A 17,227-nucleotide genomic window follows, 5' to 3' on the forward strand; every position below is an offset into this window, starting at 1 on the left:
GTGTGTGTGTGTGTGTGTGCGACACATATTTACCCTCCATCTCAAAGCGCGCACCCACCCATCTGCACACACACACACACACACACATACACACGCGCGCACACACACACACACACATACATACACACACACATGCCCAGACTGTGCTTACAAGCAACAAGGAGCACCATTGACTATCTCACCGCTTGTCGCTGACCAGATCCGCGGCGATCCTGTGAGGCCAGATGTCTACAGAACCAACACAGATACACACACACCCACACACACACAGAGGCACATGTACACAAGCAAAATCAGTCGAGTCAAACCGTCATGTGAGCTGCCGCTCGCTGTTGTGAATGTCAACGAGAGCGCAAGGAAGCAGAGAACGCAAGAGACTGGCCAGGCAAGAGAGAGAAGAGAACAAGAAAGCACAAACAAAAACTTGGAAATGAACAACAACATGGAAACACACAGAGACACGATACAAACACGCGTGCGTTTCTGCACGGTCAGCAAGCAACAGGGCCGCAATCATCAAGCAGCGCGCGCAACAACCGCAGGTGATGGTGATGACTCATGCACAAAACGAAAATGAAAGAGGAAGAGGAAGAAAGGGGAAGGACGTGACAGAGATGGGGAGCAGAGCAACAGGGAGGCAAAGTCTTTCGAACCGCACACAGAACCGCTTGCGCATACGCGCGAGTGAGGTTCAACGTATCGCGAGCACGGTGCTAATGTACACTTACGCAAACTGTGCAGACGTGTTGCTGAGTCGCGCGCCACTCCGATCCCCACCTATTGTGCGTGCGTGCGTGCGTGTGTGTGTGTGTGTGTGTGTGTGTGTGTGTGTGTGTGTGTGTGTGTGTGTGTGTGTGTGTGTGTGTGTGTGCGTGCGTGCGTGCGTGTATGAGTGTGTGTGTGAGTGTGTGTATGTGTGTGTGTATGATTGATGAGAAAATGAGGCCTGCCGGTTGTGAAGGGAACGGACCGAAGCACATGAGCACGCGGATCGAAATCGGGCGCACCTTGCATCAGATTGTGCTCTGGAGTGTGGCGTCTGTCCAACTGGTGATGGCTGTGGCGATGGTGGTGTGCATGCGCATGTGCCGTCAAGTCGTGACTGTTTCGTGGCGAAGAATGGGCGCTGTGCTCCTGCTGCTGTAGCTGGTGGCGGCGGTCGTGGCTCGCCTGCGAAGCATGGTGATGGCTATGATAAGGGTGGTGGTGTGCGTGCGATGCCTCCAGCCGATGCTGCTGCTGCTCATGAGGGTGGTGGCGCTGATGATGGTGGTGGTGGTGGCCGCCGTCGTGTGCACGCGAGGCATGGCGGGCGTCACTGCCATCCGTCTGGCAGTCGCGACGGTGTCCGCAAACACAAGACAGGCGAGATGAGAGGAGCGAATGTGAGCAGATGGTCGTGTTTGTTCAAGTGGCAGCCGCAGAGAGAGAGAGAGAGAGAGTATGTGTGTGTAAGTGAGAGAGACAGATACTCACACAGACACACAGGCACACAGGCACACAGGCACACAGGCACACAGACACACACTCATGTCAGTGTACCGGGGCGTATTGGATGGCTGCGAGGGAGAGGGCGTTCATCCAGGCCTTCATCTCCTCCGCAGAGTCAGCGCAGATGAAGTAGGAGCGCTTGTCCTCCCGGGAAATCTGGCGACAACAACACACACACACACACACAAGCACAGTAAATGAGCATGCATGCGCCAAGAACTTGGTTCTATCGCCGACATCCCACAGTTCTTGTCCTGCCTGCCCCAATTTCATCCACTAAACAAACAAATAATCAACATGTGCGCATGAACGCTGGTGTGCAGCGGAATAGGCAAAGTCGAACCTTGAAGCCAAATTTGTTGTACATGTGCTTCTTTGGTGGCGGCGGCATGATGAGATATCCGCGAAGAGAGAAGCAGCCAAGCGCCTGTGTTGTGTGTGCGTGTGTTTGCATGTGTGCATGTGTGTGCGCGCGCACACACAAAGGAGAAGCGATAGTGTCAGTCAGTATTGAGGACATTGCACCGTCACCTCTCACTGTCAAAACTCTCTCGAGCATCTTCCCCCCCCCCGTGCATTACTCATAGGTACTCACTCCCCACATCACTCGTGCCACGACCACCGCCACGACCACCACCACCAACAACATTGCTGCAGTATACACGGCAATGATGACACGTGTTCACGCACCACTGCGTCCTCTGGCGTTTTGTAGTAGTATACAGCACCAGACTTGAGCACAAACCACCGTCGTCGCCAGTTCTTTGGCGTCAGCCCGGATCCACCCTGCTTCGTCAGCCATCCTGCATCATATGCACGTGTGCACACAAACACATGACAACGTGCCGCCATTAACAATTGCATAAACAGCTTCGTGAGCCCAGCCAAACAACGAGTCACAGCAACACAAAGAGAGGGAGAACAAAGGAACGAGGGGAGGTGGCTCCTCGATGCTTGCATGCACGTGGCTGCGGATGAACACACCCTGCATGCTTGGATTGCGGAGAGAGGAGCACGGTGTTTCGACGACGGGGTCGATGAAGAAATCGCGGGCCTCGCTGCTGGCAGCACTGGACGTGCTGTTTCGGCCAAACGAGAGCCGGCGCACCAGCACATCGCGCACAGATGCCCGGCTCCTGACACACGTGCACATCAAACACCAAAACAGGAGGAAGCGGAGCCAACGGGCATGGGTTGGAAGGTTAGGATGTGCAGGGCTGCATTATTGGCGTGACGTTGTTGATTGACTATGGAGAGTGCACGTACATCAAGCTGAGCTTGCGTGTGAGACGCAGCATCAGGTCCAAAACAAAACGGCAAGACGTGGCCGGATGGGGGAGAGGGGGCAGGGGGAAGAGACTACATACCCAGAGCTGCTGACGGAGTTTGATCGCGAACGTCCAAAGAAGCGGCGCGACATGTTCGCCTTTGCAGCCGCACACTCCCCCTACGCTCACAGACAAAATATCAAGAACAAATGTGTGTGTGTGTGTGTGTGTGTGTGTGTGTGTGTGTGTGTGTGTGTGTGTGTGTGTGTGTGTGTGTGTGTGTGTGTGTGTGTGTGTGTGCAAACAGTGGGTTGTGTGCACATGAGCATGTGTGAACGCGAGAAATTGCAATGCCGGGAAGCCGGAGCAGCTGACACGCTTGATAGCATGTATCCGCGACGATAGATGAATCTGTGGCACCAAACGCCCGCAAGACACGCACATCGCACAAAACATGTACATTGCACGTACCTCTGTGAGGAGCTGGCTGTCGCGGCTGTGAAGAACATCGTTGGAGTAGTGCACAAAGTCATCCGTGTCCTGCGTTACGACGAGCGACAACTGCCGGAGACGCAGTGCACGCAAGCGAATGGCGACAGTGAGGCAGGGATGATGCGTGCACATTCACATGCAGCGAAGCCGAGTGAGTGAAACAAGCCTCGGACAATGCAAGATAGCAACAGACACTTGACACCAGATGAGGAAGGGCGTGGTCCATGGGCACACTACGCATCCCAGAGGTCTCAAGATAAAGTTGAAGCCGCCGAGGTTCATGCTTGTTGTGTGTTGTCAGGTGGTGATGTGATTTGCTTACCGTGGACTGCCGGTGAAACTGCATGAGCTTCAGCACGTCGAGCACAGAGGCGCCATAGGCTGGGCACCCGTTGACCTGCTCAGCATGTGGTCACGTCAGGATCAGGCCAGAATCCAACCACGCACCCACACACACACACACGCATTCATGGAGGCAGGAGGCGTGCGGCGTGGCGAGGCGCAGGAAGGAAAGGCACGTGCGAAAATTTGCAGCGGCGAAAGAAATCTTGCAATGAGTGGAAGCAAAAGCCAGACTATTGGCTTGGGATCATCACGTCGTCACATCACGAAGCAAACAGACAGGCTCTTTTGTGGTTTGTGTGCTCTCACAATGAATGTGGGGAGTGCATATTCATGTGTTGCGGTTCATGTTACAGTTGGGGGACGCAAGACAAGCAGCACCATTCGAACCTGCACAATGCCAGTGGATGTCTTGAGGTGCGGGCACTTGGATGCTGGCAGGCCTTCCATGACAGACCCGACGGTGATGATGTTGTGGGACCCAATCAGCGACAGCCCAAACGAGTCGACCGCTGGTGTTGGTTGCAGATCAACCTGATGTACATGGCAGTGGAAGAGGTGAGATGGACAGAGGGAATGCATGCACGCGTGCGTGTGTGTGTGCGTGTGTGTGTGTGTGTGTGTGCGTGCGTGCGTGTGTGCGTGCGTGCGTGGTGTGTGTGTGCCTGTGTGTGCATGCACATGCTGCTCACCTGCCGACACACGAGCTTGGACTTGAACTTGTCGTGTGTTGCATTGTATGCGTTCAGATACGCCTTATATCCCTCCAGGTTGTCGGCAACGACAAGCGTCACCTGTTCGCGCACATGTGAGTCCCGATGTTGAACTACCTTGTGGTTTGTTTGGAGGTTTGCACGTTCACGCACGCAGACAGACAGACAGACACAGACACACACACACGTGTGAACACGGCTGACCTGGTTTCCTGTCTCATGGAGAAGGTTGTTGATGGCAATGTGGCTGAGGTGCAGCACTGGACAGCCGTTCACCTGCGGCAATGAACCACGACAACCAAATGCAAGGTGAGTGCTGAGGGTGCTCAGCGCGTCGTACACCACGTGCCTCGACTGCCCTAGCATTCACGGGGACTTGTTGCACTTTGGCGCGCGCGCACACACACACACACGCTCACACACAACACAACACAACACACACGCACACACAACAAAACAAAACACACACACACACACACAACACAGCACAACAACACAGCACACACACAGACACACACACACAACACAGCACAACAACACAGCACACACACACACAGCACACACACAACATAGCACACACAGACACACACGCACACACAATACACGAGCAGAGCAGCTCGCACCTCGATAATCTGATCGCCAATCTGCAGCCGGCCCTCCACGTGGGCGGGGCCCTGCGGTGTGATGTCAGACACAAACTGCGCATCAATCTCAAACCCAAATGTGCCCTCACGGTCCACGCTCAGCCGAATTTCCCGCGCTTTCAGCTTCTTGCTTGCCCTGCGTTGTTGTGTGTCGTTAAGCGACAGGAGATCGTTCCACGCGTGTGCGATCGCGTGAGAAAAAGGGAGGTACGCACAGGGAGAGAGAGTGTGTGTGTGTTTGTGTATGTGTGTGTATGTGTATGTGAGCGTGTGCGTGTGCATGTACATGTGCATGTGCATGTGCATGTACATGTATATGTGTACGTGTGCTTTGGTGTGGATGATGTGTCATGTGAACATGTATGACACACGCTATCGATCACACAGCAGTTGGAGGCGCAGCAAACCGTCCCCTTTCATCCATGCAGCCCTGTTCCCTCCGCCCTCACAACATGTGCAAGCGCGCGTGTGGGCGCACTGACCTTCGATCGGAGCGTGGTGCTGGCGGCGCTTCAAGTGCGGGCGATGAGACAACAGCAAACCGCTGTGAGATTGCCACCACCTCCCGGTCGCCCACCAGCGCTGAAATGATGATCTGGTAGTCGTCGCTCGGCAGGATGTCTGCTGTCAGTGTCCACGTGTATTCGCCCGTGTTGACAACGACAGGCGCAATCTGCAGGTTGAAGCATGCCCGCTTGCTGATGGCACGAATGGCGAGGGTCACGTGCCGTGGCAGCTCGCACGCATCCCACTGGTGACGGTGTGTGTGTGTGTGTGTGTGTGCGTGCGTATGTGTGTGTGAGAGTGTGCGTATGTGTGTGAGTGTGCGTACGTGCAAACATGCATGCACGTTTGTGTGTGTGCGTGTGTGTGCATGCAGGTGCACGTTTTCAGTGTGTGTGTTGTGAGCTGAGAGCGTCTGCCCCGTGTCTGTTGTTATGTGTGGTGTTGTGTGCGCTACCTTGATGACGCGGGGTGTACCAATCGCCCACTCCTCGCGTCCACTCGGGGAAATGATGTCAATGCCGCCACTTTCCTCCGCCTGCAAACATTCATTCACATGTGCGCAATGCGGGCACACATGATAAGAAGCGTGAGCAAGCCAAACAACAAGGTGTGTGGTGTGCATGTATGTGTGTTGAAGATGTGCGTCAGACGTGTGATGTGCAAACGTGAACTGTTGCAGCCCAGCTCACCTCGCCTGTCAGCATTGCGTTGATTACCGACGAACGCGGCGTGCTCGTGGACGATCCTGCGCGCGCACATTGACACAGACACACATGAATATGGGCACGAGCGTGTGTGAGAAGTGCAAACGTTGCGCCTTGGATTCGGTGTATGCTTGCATGCATGGCAGTGTTGTGTGTGTGTGGGGGGGGGGTGACTGCTTCGTTGGGAGGAGTGGCATCAACGTGAGAGAGGAACGGAAGATATATGCACTTGTGTGTGTGTGTGCGTGTGTGCGTGCGTGCCTATGCACTTGTGTGTGTGTGTGTGTGTGTGTGTGTGTGTGTGTGATTGCTCACCGGTGAACCTGCGGGAGGTTGTGGACGACCCTCGATATGGACGAGTGGACGAGGAAGATCCGATGCTGTTGCGGAGTGCGCGGGCATGCTCCATCAGTCGACTGATGCGCGCATCAAACATCGACCCCTGGTGTACATATGCAGGCGGCAGTGCAACGCAGCGAACTCGTGAGCTTAGGCCGCCAGTGCTACTGACTCTACTTCAAGGGATACTTGCATACTCGCACGTGCGCCTCTGGAGGAAGGAGAGAAGCACACGACAGACAGGCAGACACAACGGACAAGCAGACACACAGATTCAAGAATACCCAGACAGACACACAACACACCGACGCATGAGTACACAAGTGCATCGCACCGGGAGTCTGATGACAAGTTTGATGGCTGTCGTGGACTGCTTGAGCAGCGCGGCCACAGAGCGGGTGCGCCAGCCAATGATGTTCTGGCCGTTCAGCATCACAATCTCGTCCCCGACCGCGAGCAGGCCCGTGCGGTCGGCAGGCTCCTGCCATATGGTCGCAGTCGATTAAGAGGCAGTCGCGCGTTTGTTGTGATGGCAAGCAATGAGTGGGCGGGTGTAAGTGGATGAAAGGGGATGAGGAGATGTGCTGAAGGAAACGAAACGCAAGGAAACGCAAGAAGCAAACCACAAGCAGAGAGTGTGCAGGGGTGCACGCTCTGATCGACAAAGAATTGGAGCATGACAAGGTTGCAATACGGCGTGTCTACAGGCAACAGTGTGCCACAGGAAACAGGACGATAGCATACGTTTGGCGTCAAGTTGGAGATGTAGATGAAACGCGAGTCATTCTGGCGGATGGACAGTCCCTGTTGAAGAGCGATCATGATTCGGGCACAGTTGGAGGCACGCGATGCGTGTGTGTGTGTGTGTGTATGTGTGTGCGAGCACATGTGTGTCGAAGAAAACAGTGCAAAACAGAGCACGGAGAAGTGGAGGAGGAAGCAGAGGGTGTGTGTGTGTGGGGGGGGGGTGGCTTGTTCGTAAGTGTCAAAGAGGGAGAGCTGACTCCGTAACAGACCCAGGCCCCCATGCATCTGTCGACAAGCGAAGTTACCTCACTCGCTCGACACACATGACCATGCAGAGACAGCACAGTTGTCCCACTTCCTCATCGCGTTTTGTCCCCAACCCATAACGCCACCACCACCACCACCACCACCACCACGTGACAGCTCATCACCACAGGGTCGACCTACCGCCTGGGCGCCGGGGGGAATGTTGACGACGACCGAGTGGAGGAAGTTGTTGATGTTCTGCGACGGGTCGGAGGTGAGCATCCCCTTTAGCTCCTGCAGGTGTGGCAGCACGGCCCGCACAAACGCCTTGCATTTCTTGACAAAGTGGCGGTTGCCGCTGCTTGTGTCCTGCGTCTCTGCGACGAGCTTGAGGATGCGCCCGCACTCGACCAGCACCTCCTGTCGGCGCGTGCGGTAGTCATCGGTGGAAAGGAGCGTGTCGATGGCGCCAAGCGTCGTGGTGATTGTCTGCACCATCTGCAAGATGCACTGCATTGGGCTGTGGACGGCAACAGGATCATGTTTTGAAGGAAGAAAGAGCAGACGCGCGTGGAGCGAGAATATATATGTGAGCAAATGAGTAATGGTGCACAGCCAAGCGGTGATCTGTCCAAGTGGAAGAAGCTTAGAACAGTCAATGAGCACGAAATGCGAATGCATGTACGTGTGTGTGTGTGCGTGCGCGCGCGCGCGCGCGCGCGCGCGCGTGTGTGTGTGTGTGTGTGTGTGTGTGTGTGTGTGTGTGTGCGTGCGTGTGTGTGTGTGTGTGTTGAGGAAGTGGGAGGGCTCGAATGTTTGACCAAACTTCAGAGTGCGCTGAAGAGGAACCTGCGGAAGCTCCACATGAGCACCCGCTTTCTCCATGTGAGTGAGAAGCAACCACCCAGCATTCGACTTGGTGAGTGGGCGCACGCGACTTACCGTGACTCCAGGTCCTTCCCCGCGGATAATAGCTTCGATCCAAGCGTCAGCACGGGGTTCTCTGGTATGTACGTTTCCTACTCCAACCACACATGCACGCATTTACACATCCACATGGCACACACGCGCACGTGTGTGAGGAGAAACGGGAGAGATGATGGCGAGTGGTGGAGGGCGCCATATCCGCGCGAATGAGCGATGCGTGTGTGTGTGTGTGTGTGTGTGTGTGTGTGGTGGTGGTGGATTAAGGCGGACATGTAGTGGGGTAAAGTGTAGAGGGGTGGAGATGATTTGATGCAACAGCGTGAACGATCACAGCACGGAAGAAAATTGGCACGGACGTGTAGATGAGTGGGGTGTGTGTGTGTGTGTGTGTGTGGGGAGGGGTGCACTCTGGCGTCTGTGTGGGTGCGTGACGTGTGTGGTGTTGCAATATGCTCGCTAATGTGCCTTGATTTCGTTCGTGTGCATGACGCTGTGCTGACGTGGTGGCAAGCAAGGCTGGGCGTGAGCAAGCTGGCAAGGCTCACGCCGCTTCAACCTCAAGACCTCATGATCATGATGATGGCCATCATCATGGTCGTGCGAGCTCACCGCTGTGCGCAAGGATGCAACAGCTGCCAGGATGCAATACCGCTTGCCGACAGAGTCAACCTAACAAAGGAGCAAAGGCAACACAACAAAGGGAACAATGACGGATGAGCTGGAGCAACGCAAAACAAAGACGCGCTGCGTTATACGCAAGGTCCGCCGCCCTTGCAGAAAGCACCGTCGTTGATAGGTTGCAGGTGCGCATGTGCTAACGCATCATGATGGGAATGGGATCACTCATGTGACGTGCAGGTACGCACCCCAAGCTCAGCCAGGCGCTGACTGGTGATTTGAAGAAGTTCGGCTCCGGACAGACCGGCATGGAGCACGTTCTCCAGCACGGGGCGTGCGACCTTCTCCACGCCTGACACGGCGCATTTGAATGAAGGAAGGGCAAGGGGGCGGATGAGGAGAGTGAATGTGATTGAACGTTAATTGGATGGGGTGCACGCAAGGTCGTGTTGCATGTGCGACATGTTTTGTGAAAGCGAGTCATGGCTAGGGACCCGACCGACCTCTGAGCCAGATAGCCACTTCCTCTGCGCCCCAGTCTGAGATTGGCCGCCACAACTCCTCCACTTTGCGCTCTGTGAGTGTATGAATAGAGTGCGCGCAAGTTGATGTGCGTGCATGCACATGATTGTTGTTGATTGAGAGAGTGTGTGTGTTTGCGTATGTGTGTGAGTGTGTGTACGTGTGTGCGTGTGCGTGTGCGTGTGTTGTGGAGGTGGGGAGGGAGATGTGTGAGACTGTTTGTTGCTCAAAGCAAGGCACGATAGATGCGTGCTGGGCGGGCAACGCGATATGCGCTCTTTGCTAGATGCGATGCAGACAGAACCTGCGCTCAGAGCACGGTCATCGTCCGCACACATCCAAATGGACATCACAACGGACATCCAAATGGACGAACGCACGCCCACACAGACAGATAGACACACACAGAGACACGTGCAGGTAGCAGACATAGACACACACTCACTCGCTCACACACACACACACTTGCACGCAAACTCGCACACACACTCACACATACAGACACATAACTACACGCGCTGAGCAAGTGGACCTGCATACCCTGGGCGGATCGGCGCATGGGAATGTTGTTGCTGGCTGTGCGCTGCACCTCCAGCGATGTCATGGTCATCACGAGGGGTTATTACTCGTTGAAGGCAAATTGGTGTGAGGGTGGGGAACGTTGAGTGAGCGAGGGAGTGAGAGGGAGGGAGTGTCTGTTTGTTGTCGGTCACGCTGCTGGGAATGAAACGTTGAGCTCGGTGTGGTGGTGTCTTGTGTTGTTTCTGACAGGTGCTGTCTGTATGTCTGTCTGTCTGCCTGTATGTCTGTCTGTCTGTCTGCGTGTCTGCTCGCTTTTTGGATTGCCTCTCTCTTCATCAACCATGGACGAAGCCGCAAGATGTGTCGCTGTGAGGGCTGCTTCCCGTCCAATCCACAACAACCATCCTCCTCATCCACAACCATCCACAACCATCCGTGCACACCACACCAAACCACGGAAAAATCACCGGACGAAATGCCTTCGCCAGCCAGAACCGGACGTGATTGAAGATTCGAAGAGTGGCGAACAGGCAGACCGAACGCAGCGCATTTAGTTTTTCTGTTTTTTCTGGTCGAACTTGTTTTGGTGCTGGTGGTCGGCGCCAAATCTTCAACAGAGAACAACAAGAAGCAAGCAGCACGGCTCCACACACACACACACACACACACACGCAAGCAGCCACACACACGATGGGAGTGCCTGGGTTGATTGGCTTCCTGCAAGCCATCCATGAGCCTTTCCATATCCGCGACTTTGCCGGCAAGACTGTCGGGGTGGACATTGCCAACTGGCTCTACAAAGGTAAGTGAGGGAGAACGAGATGTGTGCGTGTGTGCGTGCGTTTGTGCATGTCTCTCTGCTCACACACGAAACACGCACACTGAATACATGCACGTCCCACACAATCACACACTGAACACACACACACACACTAACACACACACTAACACACACACACACACTAACACACACTAACACAGGGAGCTATGGGTCTGCGTTGGAGCTGTTCAAGGACGTGAACAGCACAGACGGGTACATCATCTATTGTGTGCAGAGGCTGCAACTGTTGCGGACGTTCAACGTGCGTCCTGTGGTTGTTTTTGATGGCGCGCCTCTTCCCATGAAGGCAGAGGAAAAAGCAAGCAGAACCGAGAGAAAGGAGGAGATCTACGCAAGGACTGCGTTCTTGCTATCCGAAGGCAAAGAGGCCGAAGCTGCACAGGAGATTCAGCGAGGCCTTGACGTCAGCTTCGAAATGCGACACAAGATGGTCCAGGTCTGCCAACGTCTCAACATTGGTGAGTCGATGGACTGAGTGAGTGTGTGAGTGTGTGTGTGCGTGTGCGTGTGCGTGTGCGTGTGTGTATGAACGTGCGTGTGTGCGTGTGTCAGCTGCACTGAAGCTGTGTTGCACGTTGCATGTGCTTCGTTTCAGTGCTCGTTTCTTCCTCACCAACTCCTTGTCCCGCCTTACCTGCCATCGCAATCGTCACCAGAGTATGTGGTGGCCCCCTACGAGGCGGATGCGCAGCTGGCGTTTATGGCGCGTCAAGGCCTTGTTGATGCTGTCATCACAGAGGATTCGGACTTGATTGCTTTCGGTGCCGCGGATGTTCTCCTCAAGATGGACAGCAACGGGTGTGTGTTTGCGTTTGTGTGTGTGTGTGTATGTTTGTGTTTGTTTGCTTGTTTGTTTGTTTGTTTGTTTGTTTGTGTGTGTGTGTGTGTGCGTGTTTGTCATGCTTGCTTCGCTGACGAGACGCTTTCTACGTGATTCGTACCTTTGTTTCACTTGTCGACGTGTGGCAGGCGTGGATTACGTCTTCGATTTCACCGCCTCAGTACGTCCCTTCGTCCATGCTCAGCGCACACATCACACACATCACAGATCACACATCACACATCACACATCACAAATACATGACCCACACATATCCACGCAAACACACGCACACACACACACACACACTCTCTCTCTCTCTCTCTTTCTTCTGCTGGGCTGTTGTAGAATAGCCGCTCACTCGTGTTGCTTTCTGTCCTATTGCACATGTGTGGGTTGTTTCGTAGATGAAATCAGCATTCGTGATGGCAAACGCACGCTCTCCTTCAAGGTTGGTGCACGCACGAATGTGCGATACATGTGTGATGCATGTGTGTGTGTGTGTGCTTACGTCTCTCCTCGTCTTCCCTCGTCTCATCCCATCTTGCTCTCAAGTTTCTCGCCGCGCTGATTACCACACCGCTCCACCATCACTCACACACACACGTCATGATCTTCCTGTCCAGAACATGACACTTGAACAACTCCAGCTCTGCTGCGTGCTGTCCGGCAGCGATTATCTCCCAAAACACTCGAGTGCGTGGCGCGCGCATGTATGTGTTTGTGTTCATTTGTGTTATTGAGTTTGTGTTTGTCCTTGTCCTCGTGTGTGACTGTGTGCCTTTGCGGCTTGTTTGTTGTTTGCAGTCGCTCTGCTTCCTTTGCATGTCCTTGTTCATTCGTTCATCATTCGTTCATCCACACACAAATGCAACACACACACACGCTCAAACACACACACGCTCAAACACACACACGCTCAAACACACACACACACACACACACACACAACCAACCAACACGCCAGAGTGGCACATCAAAGGGATCAGCCTGAAGACGGCGTGCAAATATGTTCTTCGACACGGAAGCACTACGCAGCTGCTGAACACGCTCCGAAGCAAACACGATGTGGCAAGCGGATTTGAGGAGGTGTTGGCTGACGCCATGTTTGCCTTTCGTCACCAAATTGTCTGGGATCCAACAAGGGACAGGCGTTGTCACCTCACACCTCTCCCACGACGACGACGACGGCGTTTGTGTGGTGATGGTGGTGATGGTGATGATGGTGATGACGATGATGATTGGGAGGAGCAGGGCTTCCTCTTGAATGATGATTATGACGACCTGAACTCGCGTCTGCAAGGCATGGAGGAGGAGGAGGATGACGATGATGATGATGAAGCCGACAGCGAATGGACTTTCTTCAACTTTGCCCTGGACACTCGGGTGCGTCGCGTGAGACATGTGTGTGTGTGTGTGTGTGTGTGTCGCATAGCTTCGAGGAGTACATCATCGTGCTTCCACAACGCTCACATCAACACAATCGCTCACACACACACACATACACATCAACATGCAGTGCACGAAGGCCGGGGTGGTGGGTGTGGCGCATGGGCGTGGTCGCGCGCGTGGGAGTGTTCATCCGGAGACGGGCGACGCATTGCAGGACGCAACATTCTCTCAGCGCCTTGAGGAGTGCATTGCAGCCGTCAACGAGAGGGAGAAGAGGAGATCCAAGAAACAGGTATGTGCATCTGCACATGCGTGCGAGTTCGTGTCAACTCTCCTTGCAACAGCCTTGTGGCCAGCACCACACACACACACACACACACACACACACACACACACACACACACACACACCACGTTGGTAAACAGGCGCACATTTCAATTCTCTCCGTTTTCTCCACCTCTCTTCACCGCATCGCCAATGCCATACAACGTGTGTTCCCTTCTTGAGAGCAGGAGGCCAAGTACAAGCGCCCCTTCTGGCAGCGCAAGCAGAACCGCCAGCCAACACTGCTCGACAAGTTCCTGCAGGTGTGGTCCTGGTGACAGGGACATGCTGGTGTGGTGCACCAAGGTGTTTGTGTGTGTGTGTGTGTGTGTGGTTGTTGTGTTTGTGTGTGTGTGTGTATGTGTGTGTGTATGTGTATGTGTGGATGTGTGTGGATGTGTGTGTGTGTGTGTGTGTTCTTCCACCGACCATTTCCTTCTCACCCCTGGTGCGAATACACGCCTCCACCATCCCAGCAGAGCCCACGCAGCAAACCTGTTGGCTGGAACACCACCACCACCGCCACCACAACAGCTGCAACCACCACCACCTCGACCAAGGCGGCGCTTCGGCGGTCTCCACGGCGACCACGCCAACAGCACACACACGCAGCGCGCACCCTTCAGGCACGGGCAGTGACGACCGAGCCTGGTGTCCGTATTGGTGTTGACCTGTCCATCTTTGGGTCATCAACAGGAGCAGCAACAGAAACAACAGCAACAGCAACAGAAACAACAGAAACAACAGCAGCAACGGAAGCAGGAATATCAGGCACCCTGAACGTTAGTAGCAGCAGCAGCAGGAGGAGGGGCGAGACGGCAGACAGGAAAGCGCTGTCGTCGTCGCCACTACGAACGTCGCGAGCACCGCGAAAACATGAGCTTGATGGTGATCGTGGTGATGATGACGGTGATGGGCTGAGTACATTGGCTGCAGTTCGCCCCATCAATCTCTCGCTGGAGAGCGCAATTGACGTGGACAGCGGTGACGAGCACGATCAAGGCAATGACCGTGCAGATGGTGGAAGCGTTAGCACGGGTGGTGGCACGGACCATGACGCCAGCGAAGAGAAGAGTGGTGATGGACAGTTGCGTGCAGGTACAGCAGAGCACGGACAGCGAAGCGATCAAGGCACAGCGCAGCCCTCACTGAAGACCGACAGCGGCACGGGTGGTGGTGGTGGCGGTGGTGAGAGCGACAAACGCGATGGCGGTGATTGTGACGATTGTGACGATTGTGGTGGCTGTGGTGGCACAGCAGAGAAGGAGGAGGAGGGTGAGGAGGGGGTTGTGCAACAGTCGTGCGTGCCGGACAGCGCTGTTGTTGACGACAGCGACGAGGCAGAGACGGACATGTCCATAGACGCGGCCGTTGTTGTGCTGAGCAGCGATGACGAAACGGATGTCGACGGCAGCTCAACGCTTGGTGCCATGCGCACCCCTTCACCGTCATCTGCACAGCGCAAGCGCCGCAGCCGTGCTCAAACACCTCGCACCCGCTCGGCAGCCACGCCCACGTCGCACACGCGCCGAAGCGCCAAGACGCCAAAGGCCAAGCAGCAGGTGTGTGTGTGTGTGTGTGTGTGTGTGTGTGTGTGTGTGTGTTGGGTTTGCTTCTCGCCTTCGCTGCTCTTACCATCTGTCACCATCTGTCACCACCACCACCACCGCCACCACCAACATTGTGTGTTCACGTGCAGCTGTCCTTGCTGGATATGCTGCGACCAAAGCGACCGAAGAGCGCATCGTTCACGTGACACCTGACACGAAAATCTCAGCTGTGAACGTGCTCATGTATGTGTATGTGTGTGCGTGTGTGTACGCGCGTGTGCGTGCGTTGTGTAGCTGAGGCTAGCTGGTGGGTAGGGCTTGAGTTGCAGCAGCTCAATTGCTTGTTGTGATGCGAGACGATGGCATGCTCTGGCAAGCTAGCGTTGATTATTTTGCAGTTCCACTGTGTGGGCAGCAATGATAGTGATGCAAATAAAGGAACAACTGATGCATGCAAGGGAGCAAGCGAGAGCAAGCAAAGGCGAGCAAGCAGGGGGGCAAGCAAATGAGAGCGAATCAGGGAGCAAGCAAATGAGAGCATATCAATTATCTTCACAGACACACATACACACACAGACACACACACAGACACACACACAGACACACACACAGACACACACACACACACATGCACTCCACGTTCCATGCAACATCACCACCATCTGCGGTTCGTTGGTTTGAACACTTGCACGGTGTCCTTGTGTGCATCGACCAGCGTAAACGTGTCGTTGCTGTGATCGTACTCAAACCCGGCCACAGCACAGTACCCGAGACGGGCCGTGTGCCCAACCTCAGCCAGGAGGTCGCGTATTGCCTCGCGGTGCGAGCAGATGAGGAAGCAGTGGCCCGCATGCTTCGTGCACAGCTTCACCAACGCCTCTCGAAAGCTCGATGACCCGCACCGCCGCCGCGCCACGTACGATGTGCTGTCGCCAACGAGCGCGTTGATCTCGTCGTCGTCGGCAAACCGTGTGCCTCCAATGGTCCGTTCACGCACCGCTGCGGCACACTCGGCCAAGGCATCGCACGCTGCCAGCTTGAGATCCAGCGCCTGCGCAACGACGGCTGCTGTGGATACGCAGCGGATCAGCGAGCTCGTGTACAGCACGTCCACGTGCAGCTTCTTCTTGGCGATAAACTTGGCTGCCGATCGCGCCTGGCCCTTGCCTTCCTCCGTCAGCGGCGGGTCATACGACCGCCCGTGTGTCTCTGGGCACTCCTTGTGTCGCCACGTGTTGTTGCTCACCTCATCCAGCCGCTCACCATGCCGCACAATGTACACCCTCGTCTTCTCCTTCTGCTTCTTCTGCTTCTTCTGCTTCTTCTTCTGCTCCAGGCTTGTGTCGTTCTTGCCGCTCGTCTCCTGTCTGCTCCGTTGTTCCTCCAACAAGCGCTGCTGCCCATGCGTGACCCTACTGTCCTGTTGCGCGTCCTCTCGCTGCAACTGATCCTGGCTTACTGCTTGCTCTGTCTCCGTGACTGTTCTGGTTGTGGCGGTGACGGTGTCGGCTGCGCCGGGCGTGCGTGCTGGGACGCGGGTGGTTGTCATGGTTGTGGTCACGGACGTTGTGGCGGCGTCCGGTTCCGTGCATGACATGCTGGCAACAGATAGCTCTGTCAGCAATGGCTGCATCCGCATCCGCAGCTCCTGCGCCACAGGATCCCTGCTGCTCGCTTCGCCATCGCCATCGCCGTCGTGGTGGCCGTCGTGGTGGCCGTCGTGGTGGCCGTCGTGGTGGCCGTCGTGGTGGCCGTCGTGGTGGTGATGGGGTGGCGCGTGTTGCTGGTGATGATGTGCGTCCTCCACACACACGGCCAGGTCCTCCTCCCACTCAAGGCCTTGAACCAGCACGTCGTGGCCAGCCGTCGTTCTCGCGCTGCTGCTCGTCATATGTGTGTGTTGTGTGTGTGTTGTGTGTGTGTGGTTGGGCAGCGACGGAGCGTCGTGATGAATGGTGGACACAGCAAGCAAGCAAGACACGCGTTATTGTGTCGTTGTCGGGGCGTGGTTCTGATGATGACTGGCGCAAAACAGCAGTTACGCGAAGTGCCAACACGACAAATCATTGTTGGTTTGTGTGTTGGTTGCGATGACGGTGGTTGTGATGATGGTGGTGTCATGTCACATCACCACATCATGACTTTGGTTTACAGTGCTCGCACAGCAAAGTTCATAGAGGCAGAGAGAGAGAGAGAGAGAGACAGAGAGACAGAGAGA

General features: G+C 55.2%; 3 protein-coding genes across 3 annotated transcripts; 1 reads left to right on the forward strand and 2 right to left on the reverse strand.

Moving 5' to 3' along the window:
- Nucleotides 1-204: 204 nt before the first annotated feature.
- Nucleotides 205-10,170, reverse strand: PTSG_07692 (uncharacterized protein; the record flags this gene model as incomplete). The annotated part of the gene is made up of 25 exons (XM_004991432.1): nt 205-777; nt 1,008-1,329; nt 1,543-1,647; nt 1,835-1,918; nt 2,182-2,294; nt 2,476-2,627; nt 2,859-2,938; nt 3,231-3,320; nt 3,574-3,648; nt 3,984-4,127; nt 4,286-4,387; nt 4,511-4,582; nt 4,930-5,086; nt 5,433-5,701; nt 5,912-5,992; nt 6,147-6,202; nt 6,477-6,603; nt 6,835-6,981; nt 7,245-7,304; nt 7,695-8,013; nt 8,436-8,512; nt 9,030-9,089; nt 9,287-9,390; nt 9,542-9,613; nt 10,101-10,170. 25 exons carry the CDS (start codon nt 10,168-10,170, stop codon nt 725-727), a joined length of 2,991 nt encoding a protein of 996 aa, XP_004991489.1. The 3' UTR covers nt 205-724.
- Nucleotides 10,171-10,772: 602 nt separating this feature from the next.
- PTSG_07693 (uncharacterized protein) lies at nt 10,773-15,361 on the forward strand (the record flags this gene model as incomplete). Its single annotated transcript, XM_004991433.1, has 11 exons — nt 10,773-10,884; nt 11,064-11,381; nt 11,580-11,721; nt 11,893-11,924; nt 12,151-12,194; nt 12,370-12,439; nt 12,711-13,129; nt 13,263-13,427; nt 13,648-13,722; nt 13,939-15,021; nt 15,159-15,361. The coding sequence occupies 11 exons, from the start codon at nt 10,773-10,775 to the stop codon at nt 15,213-15,215; spliced, it is 2,517 nt and encodes an 838-aa protein (XP_004991490.1). The 3' UTR covers nt 15,216-15,361.
- Nucleotides 15,362-15,583: 222 nt separating this feature from the next.
- On the reverse strand, nt 15,584-17,080 carry PTSG_07694 (uncharacterized protein). Its single transcript, XM_004991434.1, has one exon. The coding sequence runs from the start codon at nt 16,898-16,900 to the stop codon at nt 15,662-15,664; it is 1,239 nt and encodes a 412-aa protein (XP_004991491.1). The 5' UTR covers nt 16,901-17,080; the 3' UTR covers nt 15,584-15,661.
- Between the last annotated feature and the right edge of the window lie 147 nt (nt 17,081-17,227).

Source organism: Salpingoeca rosetta (genome assembly GCF_000188695.1).
Source record: "Salpingoeca rosetta unplaced genomic scaffold supercont1.20, whole genome shotgun sequence".
In the NCBI taxonomy this organism is placed as follows: domain Eukaryota; class Choanoflagellata; order Craspedida; family Salpingoecidae; genus Salpingoeca; species Salpingoeca rosetta.

Coding starts and splice junctions, on each gene's coding strand:
- PTSG_07694 (XM_004991434.1), bottom strand. CDS start 16,900: ATGACGAGCAGCAGCGCGAGAACGACGGCTGGCCACGACGTGCTGGTT.